Here is a 17,927-nt window from a genome sequence, read left to right as displayed (position 1 = left end):
AAATTAATATATATATATATATATATATATATATATATATATTTTTTTTTATATATATATTTTTTTTTTTTTTTTACAAGACAGCTACGCCGGAAAGAACGATCATTAACTAAAGTGACGGTGCAGCATCTACTCTCTCCTCCCTGGCCTGCTTTCGCCATCCGCGCACACAGTGTAAACGCACATACCGCCCAATCCGCCGGCAGACCTTTGTACAGGCCTCCAGTGTCATCTACTTGTGTCTGGATTTTCCCAATATCTCTCTCTGTAGTTCCACCAGCTTGGGGATAGCACGTCTTGCACACAATTTCAACAAATCTTATGAAAAATAGTTCAGTAAGTTTATGTCACCCCCTCCTCCGCATCTTAGTAACTCACATAGTCTTAGGAACGGATGACATCAATGTTTGTCCCCATTTTTCCACAGATTAAACCTCATATAAATATAGTGAATGCTACTAAATACTAGGGGACATCAAGGTGGAAGCGTTTATCAGCATTAGCAGCCTCTGTTTCTTATGAACTTGCCATAAAATGCTCTCAGGTATAATGTTTTTTAAGTCAATTTTCAGCCAAGGTGAATTTAAAAATATGTTCAAAATAAAATTTATAGGGTCAGAAGGGAGTGCGTATAAATACATAGTAAATATTCTTTAATTTCAATTCTGTCAATGTTTTGAGCCTCCTAGCTGGTATCCCTGATAATTGTCTTCCTAACATCAATAATTTGAAAAGACTGAAAACAAAATAAATGTTTAGATTTGTCAACTTGCTTTTTGATATGTACAATTTTAGAGGAGCTACAGCATTCACTAGGGGTAAGCAAGGCTCTGATGATCCCAGACCATCTTTTCCACTGACCTCTGGGACTTTGTCAGAATAAATCACTTAATACCTGTAACCCTTGCTTTCTTTTTCTATAAAATATGAGCTATGGACTAGGTTCGTATTTCTCGGATATTTGGGTTTCATGAAAATGTTACTAAAGCAGAGGTTGAACCAACTTAGAGCTGCCGTTTTTGTTTTGTTTTATTTTTTTAATAAGGACATAAAATAAACTAACATACAAACTGCCATTTCCAGATTAAATATTTCACTGAAAATAACATTTGGATAATAAAAAGGCAAATCACATGTCTTTTTTTTTTCCCCATTTTCATCATGGACTGGTAAATGTCTAAAATCATTCCATGGGCCTGTGCTTAAATATTACGGAATTCAATGTTTTCTACTGTTCCTCTCAACTATAAAATTCTATGATCTATTAATACATTTTCAATTTGATACTTTATGTTAAGCAAGTAATTGACTTTCTATTGCATTATGTCAATCAAATCTTAATTTAATTAATTCAGTGTAATTAAAATAGGTAAATATACTTTTTTAAGGGCCAGGGAAAATAGCTTCTAAGGTTAGAAGTGGTACTTTGCCACATTTTAACACACACCACACATATTAAAAACGTTTCAAAGAGTCCGTGTGGGAGATGATGAAACTGTTCTTTGGGTCCGGAAAAGCGTCGTTCTGGCTACACACGCTAGGAAGAGAAGTCGCCCTGTGGTAATACTCGTCTTTATCTAAGAGACCAAGAGTCATTTTGCAAATGCGTAGTATCATTTCCCTAAACAGCTCAGCACAGAGTTGTACTTCAGTTCCTCAGTTCTACATTTTTCTGTCTCTACAGAGACAGAACCACAGCTCTTGGAACTTTTATCTTTTCTGTTTTTCGAATGTTAAGCATTGCTGGTAGAGTTGAGGCAACTTTTTTTCTGACCATGTGTATCTCTTGGATAGCATTAACAAGTGAAGGATGTCATAAATTAGATATCTCTTCATCGTAGAGGGAGAAGATGGAAACATCCTTGATATTCTTTTCTCACTTAAATATGTGCGAATCAAAAGAAAAAACTTTTTTTAAGTTAATACACGGTGCAGCAAAAGAAGAAACAAGCAAAGAAGCCAAAATCAGGTAAAAAAAAATCATATTTTTAAAAATCTGCCTTATACTTTTAGAAACACTGTTGATGGATATTCGTTAGCCTTTGTTTTTAAACTATCTGGTGAAAGTATATTGACTGTACTGTTACAAGTGAGAAACAAAGCTTATCAGGAGGGAGTAAACAACCGTTAAATCTAAAGTGTTTCCTTTTTTTTTTTTAAAGTGCAACAGTGTGAACCACACAGGGCTATTAATAATCTTTATTGAAATAGAATCTCAACTATTTTGCAGTCACTGAGGAAACACCAAATATATTTTACATATGCTATCCTAACTCCTCCACAAACATAGTATTTAAAGTAAATACTTTAAGAAAACTGTTTAAAAAAACTTGTGTGTTGTGGGAGTGGGGGGGGATTGGTGAAAAGGGGTGATCAGTGACTACCAATTCTAAATTTGAGAGTCAGAAGGGGAGATTCTAACTGCCATCCAAATTTCCCTGAAGCTAATACCTTTTCATTACAGAGCTAAGGAAAAAAGAAACCGGCTAAGTCTCCTTTTGCAGAAACCTGAGTTTCATGAAGAGACCCATTCCAGTAGATCTGGGCACTTCACCAAAGAAACAAGGTGAATAACTTTTAGCTATTTGGGAGGTGAGATATTGCTGATTCTATCATTACAAATTTAAGAAAGAGGAAATTAGGGATTTCCATTTTATTGGAAATTATACAGTAATATAAGAAAGGTAGAGATCTCATATCAAAAGACTAGGAATATTCCATAAAATTTAACCACTGTAATAGCTTGAATTAAATAATCTTATAAAAATTTCAAGGTGCTCTTTTAAAATTACAGACCTGTCAATTCTAAATGATATCGCTTACTCCTTATAAACCAATGAAACAGTCATTAATTTCAGAGTTTTCACAATGCAATACTGTCAGAGAGAAGAGCTATTCCTGTTCCCTCAAAGTATGAAAAAAAATGTCCTCCATATAATAGCAAGTAAAGCACAAAAAGGGGTGTTTTGTAATTTTCAGTCATTTTTTTAATTCTAAGAGAAAATTGAACAGCCTTATATACTTGTATAATACAAACTCTTCCAAATATGAAATATGACCAACAAGAGACCCAAGACAAATATATTCAACTCTCTATATTGCTAAAATATTTGTTATATTAAAAAAGTTTTCTATTTCTTATGCCTTTAAAACCTCATTAGACAAGCTTCCTGTATCTGTTTAAAAAAAAAATGCTGCGTATTGTGGTAAGAGTTTCAAGGAAATTGCAGTAAAAAAAAAAAAAGCTTGTCTCAAAGATACTGCCAGTTTAGGTTCTTCTATTTGCTGAATTAAGAAAGATAATTGACCTGAATTTTTTTCTTTGTTTTCAACCTAACACATGATTAATTCTTCCTTAGAAGACAATCAAAGGCAAAACCGAAAAGAAGGTTGAGCAATGCTTTTTGAAGTTTCCAATGTAAATACAACGTTCATTATATAATAATCAAAAAAGAAACGTTGTGAAGTCTGACTGGCAACAGCAGTCTGATAGCATATGTTGGAGCAAATTCAGAAACAGGCTTTCTGCACCCTGCATTATAAAACATTTTGTTTCTTGAACAGAGTCTCCCCTGAAGAAGCAGTAATATGGGCTGAATCATTTGACAAACTGCTCTCCCATAAAGGTTAGTGGTATTTTCCCCAAATACTTTATCCTTAATGGAAAATGGTACAGAGTATGCATGTAAGTATACAACAGAGGCTGTCATAAAAATCTAGCCTGATTGGTAATTTACAGCAATCTGAGTTTCTGATCAACAGAACAGCTAACTAATAGGATAGCCAACCAATGGAAAATATGTCTATAATACTCTCCTTTTATTAAGAATTACATATTGTTGTTGAAATATTATTTGTTTGTGCTATGGATCACAGTTACACATTTTTTTTTGAATGAGACCCTCCCTTGGTTTTATTAAATCCCAGATTATCCATGTTATTTTTATTGTTACATGAGCTAAAATTTAAAGGAATTCTTTGGGTGGACATTCAGGGAACCCTCATGAAAACAGTTTTTTATTTTACAAATGTTTTCCTCTTAAGATCAATCATCTATTTTTAAAGCAAAATTCTGTAGACAAGTTGAAAATCAAGTGGGTATTTTAAGGGGGAGCTTTGTAGAAGCGATGGAAGGTGCGGACAAATATTGAATCCTCATTCCTGCACTAGCGGAAAGCACGGGGTATAGGGCAGGCTTTATGGTCAACGTACGTCAGGCAGCAGGTGAGGAAGCTTTTTTTGCCTTTATTCAGTCCATGATTCCTTTCAGGTAGCAAAACTGACAGGTCAAACTAAGTAAGCAACAGGGCCAGGCGGCCACAGGGTTCTTTGTCTTCCTCCCTGAATCAAGTAGAATCTGCTCAAGAAGCAATACTGTATCATTACCAAATATCCACACTCTTCCTCAAGCCCACAGCTTTTATTTGTATCCAACATTTTCCTTTCCTTACCTCATTCTTTGAAACCAAAACCCTTCCTTCCCCACAATTCCCCAGGCCATTCCAAGATGAAGTCAGCCCGACTGCTCTAACTGCTGTTGACAGCATTGCTAGTAGGGTTCGCAGCCTAAGGGGCTCACTGGAAGAAAAGGGGTTCCTGGTGCTGGGGTAGCTAGGAGGGTGGTACGTGTCATTCAGCCTCAAGTACTGTCCTCCATTTGATAAAACACCAACTTTTCTTTTCTATCCTCATATTGTTTCTGCTCCTTAATGGTCGTCTAATGTCTATAAGGTTTTGGTGACCAGTTCACATCCCCTTGAATTTACTGACAAAAGGATCCTATTTCTGGGGAGTATCCCTGAAAATTTCCCCTTTTCCAAGGAAAACAGATTCTGCCTCCGAATTGTAATACTGACTCAGAGAAGAAAAATACAGGTAGAGAAATCAAGGCTTAAACTTAGGCAAGGATGTAACTGATGCCAATGGAGGGTAGGAGAAAGAAAGGACATTTATGCTGAGAAAATATAACTGGTTACTCCTTCCCCCTTATCTTACCTGAATACTCCATCACTCCCTATTTTAAAGAACAGAAATAAAAACAGCTTTCCTCAACTCCTCACATTTCTTCATTCCCAATATCCAATCATTTCTTAACTACTATTAAAATTCTCACCAAATATAACTCAAACCTGTCCCATACATGTCCCATCCTCACTAATTCTGCCACCAGTGCCTTGGTTCAGGTATTTGTCAGTTCTTAAGACTAATTACAATGGGCAGTGTAAAAGTTTCCTCCATAATTCACGCCCCCAAATTTGCTTTTTAAAAATCTCCTATTATTTCCAACATTTTGGCACCTCCCAGCCCTACTGTTTCTATACCAGTCAGAGCAAGGGGACAGGGGGAGTGGAGTTCATATTTTTGCAACTTGGCTGTTTATTATAAGGAAGTAGATGTCTTTTCAGCTGTGAATCCCCAAACCCAGCATATCACCTGGTCAATATTAAGTGTTCAAACAATACATAACCCAATTGGTTGTGAGGAAAGTTAGTCCAGTTTCCTTTGAGATTTGAGTTTCGGGTCTCTCCTAAAGCATACTGGTTGTATAATCTTAGGAGTTAAGCTTCCTAATCTCTCTAACTTTGAGTTCCCTCTACTATTAATGAAGATAACAATGCTTTAGCTACAATGCAGACAGATTTCTGTCAAGATTGAATGAGATGACAAAGGAACCAATGACTGTTTGATATACACAGCAGTATCCACGTAAGCTTACTGCTATTCTGAACAATAAATTTAATCATCTTTTTTTCTGTTTTCCAGTCCACTTTCAATTAGACAAACATCATTTGCAGGGCCATTGAAAAGAATTATATAAGCTGCATTTATTTCTTACCTTGATAAATTGGTATATAAATATGTCATCATACTCTCATAACCCACTCGGAGGGAAGGAAGATTTTACAGGGATAATTAGTCCCACAGAAAACCCTCCCCGGGCAGTCTGCAGCTATTCTGCATTACAAGTAGTCAAAATCAAACAGAAAAAAACCCAAAACTCCTCCTCTTCCTCTTTTTACAACTACTGGAAACTTTAAAGAGCTATAAAGTAGCAGCAATTTGAATCAAGAGAGGGTAACAGGAATAACAAAAAATCAACAGTGACCCACTTGGGTGTTATTATCAGCGCTCATGATCAAAGTGCTAATTAAATTGAATTCACACAAAAAATATGTAACTAGTATTCATTTTATCAATCCTAAAAAAATCCAGTTATTTTAACAGCAAAGCTTATTGTAATAAATTATAAAGCTTAAAATAATCAGCTAAAAAGTCTCTTGGTTACAATGGTTAAATTCAGCTCATTTCTACTAAGTTGACTTTGGGAAAAAAAATAAGGAACTATCTTATACTTGAATGTGTACACACACACACACATGCACACTCATGCGCACACGTACACACACCAGAAAATTCCTTGTTCTAGCTATCAAATTTTATAGAATTTCTCTTGTGTTAAATATAGTTCTCAAATTCTGTATATCATGTCTATATAAACGATATGGAAACTGTATTAAATTTAGTCAAATGAGAAATGAAATAATAAATCAAACAAAACAGAATGGAAATTTGAGTGTTCAGTTAGACAAAAGGGTTGATATTAAAACCAAGGGAGGCAGATTATTAGCATCTTTAGGAATGGAGCTACAGAGAGGATGGTCCTTACTCTAGATTTTAAGGGATTAACCAAAGTTTACTAGCTGGACAAGGAGAAAATGAGACCACCAGACAGAGAGCTAACACGGGCATGCAACATTACCAACACAATGGATTTAGGGAACCAAAAAAAAAGTAATTCTTTCTTGAGAAACAAAATTTGAAAAACGGTGGCTTAGGGTGACAGCCAATAGAAGAGGCTAAAACAAAAGGAGTTTTTGCTGTATTCCACAGAAACAAAAGAATCCGTGGAGTGTTTTGATATTTCCATTATTTTATTCAAATTTCATTCTTAAAATGTAGTTTAACTCTAAAAAAAATGGCAAAATCCAAGGAAATCTAAGCAAAATATGGACTTTACATAATAATAATGTATCAACATTTAATAATAGGAGGGAAATGGATGTGGTATATGTGGAAACTGTACAATCTTCATAACTTTTCTGTTTTTCAAAATCTATCCTAAAGTTTTTAAAATGAGCTCAAACATATTTAGTAAGTTTTAACACAATGAAATCCTGCAATAATTTAACGGCCATTCCTCATTTGTTTCTATGCAGATATTAGAATAAACTTCTCTGCCATCCCTGCTTATTGACAAATTTGTCCAAAACGCGAAATGAATCTTAAAAAGCTGTAATTTAACTACATGCACATAAGTCAATTCCTAAATGCTGTTAAATAAAAACAAAAAAGCATGAATAAATAAAAATCAACATCAGGCTATATCTATCATTCATAATATCAATAGCAAATTTAGTCATCGGTGTTCTCACAGATTGGCTTTGTGAAAGTAAATATTATCAATATGAAGTTGGCAAATCAATTCCAACAAAATTATGTATATGTATATTATACTCACACATACATATGTGTGTTTATATACATATATGTGCATGCTTCTGTGTAAGATATTTGAAAGTAAAATAATGCTGCTGAATCATGTAGAATTTTTAAAGCCATTGACTGAATACTTTTTTTTTAATTAAAGTTTATTGGGGAGATGATTAGATAAAGAAGTCGTGGTATATATACACAATGGAATACTATTCAACCATAAGAAAAGATGAAATAGTATCACTTGCGACAACATGGATGGATCTTGAGATTATTATGCTAAGCGAAATAAATAAGACAGAAAAAGTCGAGAACCATATGATTTCACTGATATGTCGTATATAAAACTGAAAACAACAAAAGGGCTAAATACTTTTTAAATGCAATACAACTTGCAATGTATCATGTAGGCTTTAGAAAACCATTAAAAGAGATTCTATAGATGAATGCAAGATTTTGACAGGCAGAAGAAAAGGTAATTCCTGAGCAGAGAAAAAGGCACGAAAGGATTAGTGAAATAAGAGATTTGGGTGCGACCTGGAAAAGCAGGCAGCTCACTTTTCCTGAGGCAAAGGGCAGTGAACAAACACAATGGAAAACCAAGCTGAGCCCAAACTTTGGGACAGTTTGTTAGCAAGCTACCTCTGATGGACAGACAGGTAGAATTCTCTGCATGCGATACGAGCTACCTACAAGGAAGGCTGTTTACAGATGCCTAAACTAACCTCAGGGTGAGGGCTGCTGGGGAAAGAAAACGGGTGAACTGGGTGGCCGGCTGCATGCGTACATATGTTGTAAAATGACATGGTGAAGAAAGAGGAGATGAAGAAAAAGGAAGAACCAAAGGTCCCGGGATTTTATTCCCTATTAAGAGGAATTATAGTTCCGCTAAGCCTAATTCTGAGCATAATTCACAACAAGTAAGAAAAAAGTAGGATATGTAAGTCATTGCACTGCCCCCTTGATTTGAAAATATGAACTGATTCTACTGTGGAGAATACTCATTACTGCCTTTGCTAAAGGCTGGAAGGAAATGTGCACTTCTCTTTTGGGGAAGGAAATGAGTACTTCTCCTTGCACTGGTCCCCCAATGTCTTTTCAAGTTGCTCTTCCCAATTTTCAGTTACCAATTTTCTGCAAGACAAGGGAGCCTGTGTTTCTGCAAAGTTAAATTTCTGAATCAAGCTGACCCATGCCAACACCCAAGGTCTTCCTCTATCTGAACACTTAAAAGAAGTACAATCTAGCTCTAGTTATAAACGCATCACACCACTAAAGCAGTATCATCCAAGCCACCACCACATCCTGGGCAGGTCAAGAGCTGTGGAGCCCGATATTACAGAGGAACCAATGCAACCTAGATCTTAGGCTGTTACTGTACTTGGGGTTCCAGCTTCAGAGTGGCATGACTTCGGTTTATTGGCACCAGAAACATCCTCTAGCAGGTGCCAGACTTTCAACTGAGAAACACGCAATTGCAAGCGTTTCATATTTGTAGGATGCATTGAGCCAGCGTCTTTTAGGGTGACTTCCACTCTCAGGTTCTGTCAAGCCTGCTGACAGCTGCTTCACCACAGCTGCTTTCTAAGGGCCAGTTTAGTAAGCAACTGCCCCTGGGAGAGAGGTGGTTCCCTTATGACATGACTTGTTGCAGCTGCCCAGAGTGCGTAAGAGACACAGGAAGTAAAGCTAACGTGCTGGAATATCCTTGCACAGCGCTGCATATTACATTTTCAAAAGTAATTTACTTCACCTTGTAAACAAATGAACCACTTTCTCATTCGTCCTTAACTCCTTTCTGGAATTAGTATGCATGCTTCCCAATTGTATTCATATTAGGCCAGCAGACTCCACTCACTCCGATTAACTCATCATGGATACTTTCAGCACAAGGCACTTTCCCCAGGACTAGTGCTGTGACTACATCTGGAATGTCTGTTTCAAGCACAGGACTAACCATGGTGACAAAGGGCTATGATTGTGTGCCATCCCAGAACACGATGGCCAGCACCTAGTCCACACCCATACTTTGGGAATGAGTGAAGGGCTATATTCCAAGTAACATTTCTGTTATTTTCTGGAAGGCTTCCCTTTGAATTCCATGCAAGGTGAACTTCCTGTGATGCTCCAAACGGAGTAATTCACCCCTGCGGAGGTCTGGGCTGAGTCCTTGGACTATGCACAGCTTCTCTTATCTGTTAGAAGTGGTAGGTTAGTGGTAAAGGTTCTATGATTCTATACAAAACAAACCTGGGTTCCAACCCCAGTACTATCTTTTCCCAGTTGTAAGATTTAAGGCAACTTAACCCTGAACCTCAGCTTTTGGTCTGTATAAATGGGTAGACCAGAACTTCCTCCCTAGGGCTGACTGAAAATTAAATGGACCCGCACCAGGAAAAGGCACATACCAATGTGCTGAGACCTTGGAAACACTCAAAACCTCTGGCTATTGTAATTAGGATTGCATTTTCGGTATATAACACGGTCCTCAGGTTCATACTGGGTGTTTCACACATTTTTTAAAGATAGATGAAGGAAGTTATTGTTAATACGTAAGGAACAATTTCAGTTGTCTGGCATATGAATGATCCTTTTCAGATGTCAGCACGAAACACTTTATTATAATTGAGATTTAATCATCAGGAAAATAATGGTGCTATCCTCCTAAATTGTGATAATTATTAATTATCTCAGTGTAGGAATAACTTTGCATTTAAAAACCGATCGATCTGTGCACATACATGATATATGGATCGAACATATTGAAACAAAAGTTTCCCCTTTACTAGGGTCAAAGTAACTTCATTCCTAAACCCAATAAAACACAGCTTTAGTTTCCTCTTTCCAAACCACTTCTGACCCGGAACTAACCATCCTCCCATTGTAACACAGTAGGCATTGTATTTTGTCAACTTTGCTTCAATTTCCCTTCAAACAGTAACAGAGGAACAGCAGGGGCCAAGTGAAAGTGCCCCCTGATTACGGGTGGAAAGAGGCAGGAGCCACATCATCAACACAGCAATGACACCCAACGTTATATCTTTCCATATCAACACAGTGCACATTTCCACATGACCATTCTTTTTTAATTAGGGTTACCAGAAAATGTTCTCACTATCATTTTGTTGTCTTGCTTCCAATTGTGTCCTAATATCTAGCCAAGGAATTCTCTTCAGAAATCTACTAAGCAAATGAGAAATTCCAGAATTCTGTTCAAAAAAAATACAAAAAGGGTATTAGTTCTGACGATATTTACTAGAAATAAATTGAACGAATATAATTTTTTTTTGAGAATTTAAGCCAGTAAAAGGTGGATGTTAATAGGGGAGGGAAAAGACTAACATTTTAAAAACTTGAAAGAGGAAGGAAACATGGGTGTCAAGCAGTGGTTTTTTATTACACTAAAAATTTATCAAGAAGAACGTTCTCAGTGTTTTTTGTTTTTTTTTTAGCTCTTGCCAGAGGCTGGGTCATGCTTGCATAATTTCCTAAAGTTTGGGTCAAGCCAACTGGTCTACAGATTGCTGTTTTTGTTGTGGTTTTGCTTTTACAGACCTAAACATGGCCCACATTTCAAATTCAAGTTTCGAACTAGGGATTGAAAGGTTTGCTTTGCCTTTGTCTCTTGTTTCCTTCTACAATCATTCTAGAAGGAGGAGGAGGAAGGAGAAAACAAGAGACACAACAAAGTAAAATCAGAGGTTATGCAACAAAGCCACCTTTCCAGTCACACAAATAACAAAGGAAGCAGTTTTCAAGCTGTTGCTACTCAACGGCCAAATTAAAAGAATGTCATCTCAAATAAGAACAGTGACTCAAACTGTTTCTTCTCCAGGTCAGGTGCTGAGATACAGAGGGTTAAAGGAATTGTGGGAAAGAAAACCAAACTGGAACACACTACAACCAATAATCCCATGCGTGCTGGTGTGCTGTTAAACCCTGGTATTCATAGAACTGGAGTGTCTGACTCCCTGTTCACTTTTGGCAGCGATTTGGGTTTAAACATATTAAAAACAGAGATAGATTGTTAACTTTACTCTGAAGTATACACACTCTTAAGCATTTGCGGAAAATCTGTCCAAATACTTCAAAAGGATCATGATTCATGCATATTTCCTTACTACTTTCTGAGAAAAGTGTATGACGCAGCCTAAGAAATAAATCTTGAAAATCCAACACTAAGCTAGAGAAATAAGAAAAAGAATAGTTAGATATCATGCACATTGATCACTCTTGCTTCTGCTCAGAGGCTAGACACTGTTGACTCATTCAGGGCCCCTTAGTATGAAAGTCTCCTAAGATGGTCCTGTTTGACCAGGAATGATCTCATCAGCATCTGATGACAGTTGACAAGTTTGAGTTGCACACCAGTCTCACGATACCTTCTCACATTCTTGTTGGGCCTGACCTTGGCTTGTCTTCCTGGCTTCTCAACTAACATTTCCCTACTCACATCTGGCGCTCAGGGTCAGTCTACTGAGTAAGAGAAACGTAGCATCTCCCCTCACTCTGGTGAAAATGCCAGCGGAAGGAGCAGTGGGGTAGACGTGACTCATCATGGCGGTGGTTGGACCCATCCCATCCTCTAATACTTAGGGAACATCTGTAGATCATCACATCATTTCTGAGGACTGATTTCCTACACATTAATTTCCTGGTACTCTAACATAGTCAAAAGATTGCTCACAACATAAAATAATAACACTATTGGGTTGTGGGAAAAGTCATGACACATTTTTTGCAATGAAAAACATAGAAAAAATACGTCATGACTTTTCCAACAACCCAATAATAGTGCTTCATGACAAAAAGGACAAGTTTTATAAAAGGGAGAAATAAATGGTGATGTGTAAAGCATAACCTGAGGATTGTATTAGTCGCCTGTTGCTGCAGTAATAATTTATGACAACTTTCATGACAGAATACAACACAAGTGTACAATCGTACCGTGTTGTAGGTCAGAAGTGCAGGGTCTCATCGTAAATAAAATCAAGGTGTCAGCAGGATGTTGTGTTTGCCAGAGGGTCTAGGGGAGAATCCCTTTCATTCTTATTTGGGTTTTTAGCAGAATTCAGTTCTTTGAAGTTTTGGACCAAGATCTCCATTCTCTTGCTGGTTCTAAACTGAGGGCCATTCCCACCTTCTAGAAGCTTCCACATTCTTTGGCTCATGACCATTTTCATCCATCTTCAAGGTCAGCAACAGTCCTTCTCGTGTTACATCTCTCCGACCCTCCCCTCTGGCTTCCTCTCCCACTTGTAAGGACTCGTGAGATGAGGCTGGGCACACGTGGATAACCCAGGATATGCTCCCCTTCTCAAGGTCCCTAACGGTGACCACATCAGCAAAGCTCCTTCTCCCCTATAAGGAAACAATCACAAGTTCTGGGGATCAGGGTATGGCCATCTTTGAAGGGCTGTTGCTCTGCGTCCCACAGAAAGTCCTAACTCCTGACAAAGATACACATCTACAAGTTTCTGTTTGTTTGAAAAGTGAGTAGGAGCAACTGAGCTTATGTGAAATCCAGTTTCCTTTTGTATGCAAATGAATATTGGACCTCTTCCAAGCATTGTTGTCAATATGAAATGTAGAAAGGGGTATAAACAGCACTTACCCCTCAAAACCTCTAAACATGTCATAAAGGCAAAACCCTTTAGACAGTGTCATAATTCCACCAACAGAGAGTTATCCTTCATGCTTCATTCTATATCAAACTTTTTATATTAGAAATAATCACTGACCTTGAGAAATAGTGCTATAGGGCAGTGGATATAGGAAATAAATTTAAGTGAAAATGAGTTGAGCGGACAAACGCTGGAAAGAGATATTATAAACAGGGAATTCCAGGGTCCTGAGTCCCAGAAGTATGGCCTAGAAGATGTGGGGTGCTCCAAGTGGAATGGCTCCTTGGCTGTATAAAATAACCTTCCCCCCACACACCCAGGTAGAGGCATGGCTGAAAGAGGCCCAAAATAAGGTCCAAAGTGGGGGACCCGCTTATTCAGGTCTAAGTGTGATACCAGCCTCATTTCAACAGAAATGACACTCCCCTTTGATAGTTGGGAAGATCACGGCTAACTTCTATGAGGTCCCACATATATGCAGTGCAAGATGGATGCTGCTATGATCCGTTAGAGAGAAGACGTCTTTCCAGGTACACTTTAATACGAAGTACATTTTCTCAGCATTAATATCTTAGAGTTAAAATATACCACTCCTTTTCTTTGTAGATGGACTGGAGACTTTTACCAGATTTCTTAAAACTGAATTCAGTGAGGAAAACATTGAATTTTGGAAAGCCTGCGAAGACTTCAAGAAAAGCAGAGACCCTCAGCAAATTATCCTTAAAGCAAAAGCAATATATGAAAAATTTATCCAGAGTGACGCTCCACAAGAGGTAAAGATAACTGCAAAATTTTACAAGTGTCTGCAAAACATTTGTGAGAGTCTGCCTTTATCAAATGCATACACCCATACATTTCACCAGAAAGGTAAGGATTTTGTTGAAGCAAAACGGGTGTTTACAGATTTCTGCAGACAAACAGAATGCATTGTAAGACATTTGACATGGAAGTAATGGTATAATTGAAGTCACTCCTCAGGGTTATTTTTATTCTAGACTATGAGTGAATACAATTACTTGCAACATTTAGGTTCAGTCGCTCATGCATATTAATCACGTTAGCATGAGCAACCTCTCAGAAACGAAAGATTTCAGTAAGCGGGGAAGGCAGGAGAAGTGAAGAAGCTTGTACACGTGCCATTTTCATGTTAGCTCATCTGCCTACACAAAGTTTTATTTTCCCCCAAAATGATTATTCCTCCACCTTAAGATAGATTTAATTTTTTTCTAATAGAGAAATGAGGGAAATCTAATTTGGCCATGGTTCCAGTGAAAACACAATAGTGATTTTCTTGGACTGCAAACTCAATGTGAGATAACTGTATGATACAATTGCTACGGTGGCTATAAAACCAGCAAATGCTACCAGACTCTCCTCAAACATGAAAAACCAGAGTTTCTATTATGTGTTCAACACACAGTGTTTCTTCACTGAAGTGATAGGATGGGTAGTTTAACATCCTTAAGAATTCTGTTTGACTGCAAATTAGTACTGTCCAGGAAGAAGCACTGTGACTATCATTCCGCATGAAATGATTATTGTTTTCCTCATTGCAGTATGTTTCAGTTTGTTCTGTGTTTCCATATATTATTCTGTTTTTCTCAAGGCCGACCTTATCCACACACATAAAAGGCAGCTAGTCTCACGGTGTTACCCACGAGGGAAAAGGAAAAACCCTCACCTGGAATCCCACCACCATCAGAACCAAATAGATCATCAATGCTTTGAGAAAAAGCATTAAAGCGTTTCATATCTTGAAAAGATATTCCTTTTCTGCACATATTTGGTTGTAAGGCAGCATCATAATATAATGAAAAAGCAATGGGATTAAACAAAAGCCCTACATCGAAACCCCAAATATGCCCCAAACTTTCTGTTTGCCATCACTGAGAATTATTTAATTCCTATGAAGTTTAAAATTTCCACTGTGAAAATGAGCTGGACCTAAGGAGCCCTATGATTCTCACCATGATGATATTCCATGATTCTAATTAGCTGAGTGTGGGGAGGCCCAGAAGCTCAGGAGGGGAGCCAGGTGGAGTGCTGCCCAGGGTGAACTGCTGGGTGCCCGGACCCGTAATAGGAGTGGCACCCAGGCACTCAGGTGCACTGTGCCCACTCCACACTGATAGTCCTTTACTGTTTGTTTCTCAAAGATGTTTACTTCAACAGGTTGACCATAATTACCCTTTTTTAAAATTATCATCTAGGTAAACCTTGATTTCCACACCAAAGAACTTATTACTAAGAGCATCACCCAACCCACCCTCCACAGTTTCGATGCTGCACAAAGCCGAGTGTATCAGCTGATGGAACAAGACAGTTACACACGTTTCCTGAAATCTGACATCTACTTAAACTTGATAGAAGGAAGACCTCAGAAGCCAACCAATCTTAGAAGACGGTCCCGCTCGTTTACCTACAACGAATTCCAGGATGTGACGTCAGATGTCTCCATCTGGTTATAAAGACAACTAAGTTGCTCGTTTTGGTGGCAAGCTTGTACATCTGCTTCTTAGACATAGCACGTGTCTGTTAACAAATGGGCTCATCTTTTAAAATGAAATGCATCATGGGAAAGGACTTGAAGAAGGCAAATCAAAATGTTTATTCTAACAATACTGTGTCTGTCAACATGTTCTGTTAAAACTTTCCATTTGACTTCATTCCATTCAGGATGAGAAAAATGTATTGCTTAATTAAATGGCAGTAGAGAAGCAATAACAACGCTTTCTAAGATTGTCAAGTTAAGGTTAAGCTTTTTCAACAGTGGTGACAGTTTAACCAAATATCTAGTTTGGATTCTTTTTTTCTAGACGCAAACACTGTAAGGCTCAGACAGAAATTCAACGACATTTTCCGTAATGATGAAGATTCCATCCCTGTACAGAATATGTGGAAGTGATCCGGCTCTTACGGTGGGAGAGGACTGTCATTTGTTCTTGGGCCACTAACCCTAGCTCAAGGAGAGCAGTATGTCTTCTAGTGATAAGCCAGCATCGGGAACTTTAGGGAGAACACGTCCATCTCTACAGAAAGTCCAGGTGAAACACAACCAGCCTAGCTTGATAACCGAGAAGGATGCACATTTCTGTTCACTCCTGAGTGAGCGTGGACTGACCCAGGTGTATGGAGCACGCGTCCACTGGTCCCAGAAGCATGACCAGATGACGCATAGCTCCAGGGCCAGACTGAGTGGACCGTTTTCTCACCTGTGAAGAGAGCCTGCTCCTAAAATGGCGGGCAGTCAGTCACTGGAATGATGACCAGAGGAGGTTTAGTCCAAGAGTACACATTTTTCATTTTGGGGTCTTTAAGAATTGGGGTAGAAATTAGAAATGAGTGAATGTTTTTTTGGTATTTGCTACATTCAGAAAGTGTTCCCCCATCAATCATGTGCTTATCCCAAATCTCACTGAACCGTTTAATACATATTATTCAAATAAGATTATGCTAATAAGTATATGTGTCTCTACTTTACAGAAATATTTAACTTTAGATGTGTATTGCCTGGTCTATAAATGTCTATATTTAAAGGTGCCATACATTTGGCTTTGGGAAATTATATTTTAATTGAAATGTAAACTATGAAAACTATAGCTCACCTATACTAATAAATATTTTAATTTTCTTCATCCATACGGTTAATGATTATTTGAGAACTAAATGCTCTCAGTGGTTTTTGATTGTCTTTCCTGTTATCAAATTAGACATAGAAGTTTTTTCTTATTTTAGAAAGATATTGGGATAGAAAGTACTATTTGAGGCATTTTATCATCCATTTCAATGCTAAGTCAATGCCTTATATGGTTGTGAATAATAAAACAAGTCATCATGCATTTCAAGTATCAACTAAAAAAGTGAGTTTTAATTTTTCTTTGGCTGATAGGTATTTTCTTTTCCTGTGGCTGTTTCTTTTCAAAGAGTATGATTGCTTTATACACGGAGTTAGGGCGATACAAGTTTTTTTATCTCATCAGAAAAACGATGGGCTGATCTTTATACCATTGTTCTAGGACCACAGCTATATAGTAGGCAGCTTTCATTTCTAATACTTTTCAGAAGTGTCCAATTTTGTTTAACTTATGAAATAGTCAATCAGACCCATCCAAAACTACCAGGACTTCTTGATGAAGTCAATGCCTGACTTCAAGAAGCTTGTATCTGTAGAGGAGAAAACATGGCCAAATATAGAAAACAAAGTAAATAACTGAAGAAGGGAAAAAAAAAAGGAAAAATGGGAGACAGCACTGAACACTGGCCAGAAGACAGCAGAAATACATAAGCAAAGTCGTGACTTGAGACCATCATTGCCTGAGCTCCCTAAACAGATGTCCGATCCTCAGAAATTCATGTATGTTCTAAGCTCCCTTACCCTTCACATTTCTTTTTTTTATTTAAGAACTCAGGATTTCTAATTCTTAATCTTCTTTATAGTCTGTGCAGGTGTTGATTCTAAGTAGATTGCCTGATAGTCCCCAAAGCACCTCTTGATGGAGGCCTAAGCAAGGAAACGAGGCCAATAGGTAGGATTAATGAAAGAACCTTTTAGACTAAAAATTAATATGGCATATTGGTCTAAGAATCAGGAACAGTTTTGTAGAAAACTTAGAAACACATGGGAGAAAAGAAATCACACGGAATATAGTTTACCTTTTTTTAGCCAGTCATATGAAAACAGAATATCTTTAAAGGGAGAGTTGGGTTGAATGAGATAACGTGAGTTGTCATGAAGCCTACAAATAAAAGTCAATACTGCAACTGTCATACTAGGAGCATACCAGAAGCGCCATAAAACACTGTGGAATC

General features: G+C 37.6%; 1 protein-coding gene across 1 annotated transcript; it reads left to right on the top strand.

Moving 5' to 3' along the window:
* The first annotated feature begins 1,620 nt into the window (after positions 1-1,620).
* RGS18 (regulator of G protein signaling 18) lies at positions 1,621-16,753 on the top strand. The gene is made up of 5 exons (XM_019663693.1): positions 1,621-1,969; positions 2,465-2,566; positions 3,565-3,626; positions 13,725-13,891; positions 15,329-16,753. The coding sequence occupies exons 1-5, from the start codon at positions 1,851-1,853 to the stop codon at positions 15,584-15,586; spliced, it is 708 nt and encodes a 235-aa protein (XP_019519238.1). The 5' UTR covers positions 1,621-1,850; the 3' UTR covers positions 15,587-16,753.
* The last annotated feature ends 1,174 nt before the right edge of the window (positions 16,754-17,927 follow it).

The sequence above is a fragment of the Hipposideros armiger genome, unplaced genomic scaffold, assembly GCF_001890085.2.
Source record: "Hipposideros armiger isolate ML-2016 unplaced genomic scaffold, ASM189008v1 scaffold_398, whole genome shotgun sequence".
Classification (NCBI taxonomy): domain Eukaryota; kingdom Metazoa; phylum Chordata; class Mammalia; order Chiroptera; family Hipposideridae; genus Hipposideros; species Hipposideros armiger.
This window is presented reverse-complemented; position numbering and strand designations above follow the sequence as displayed.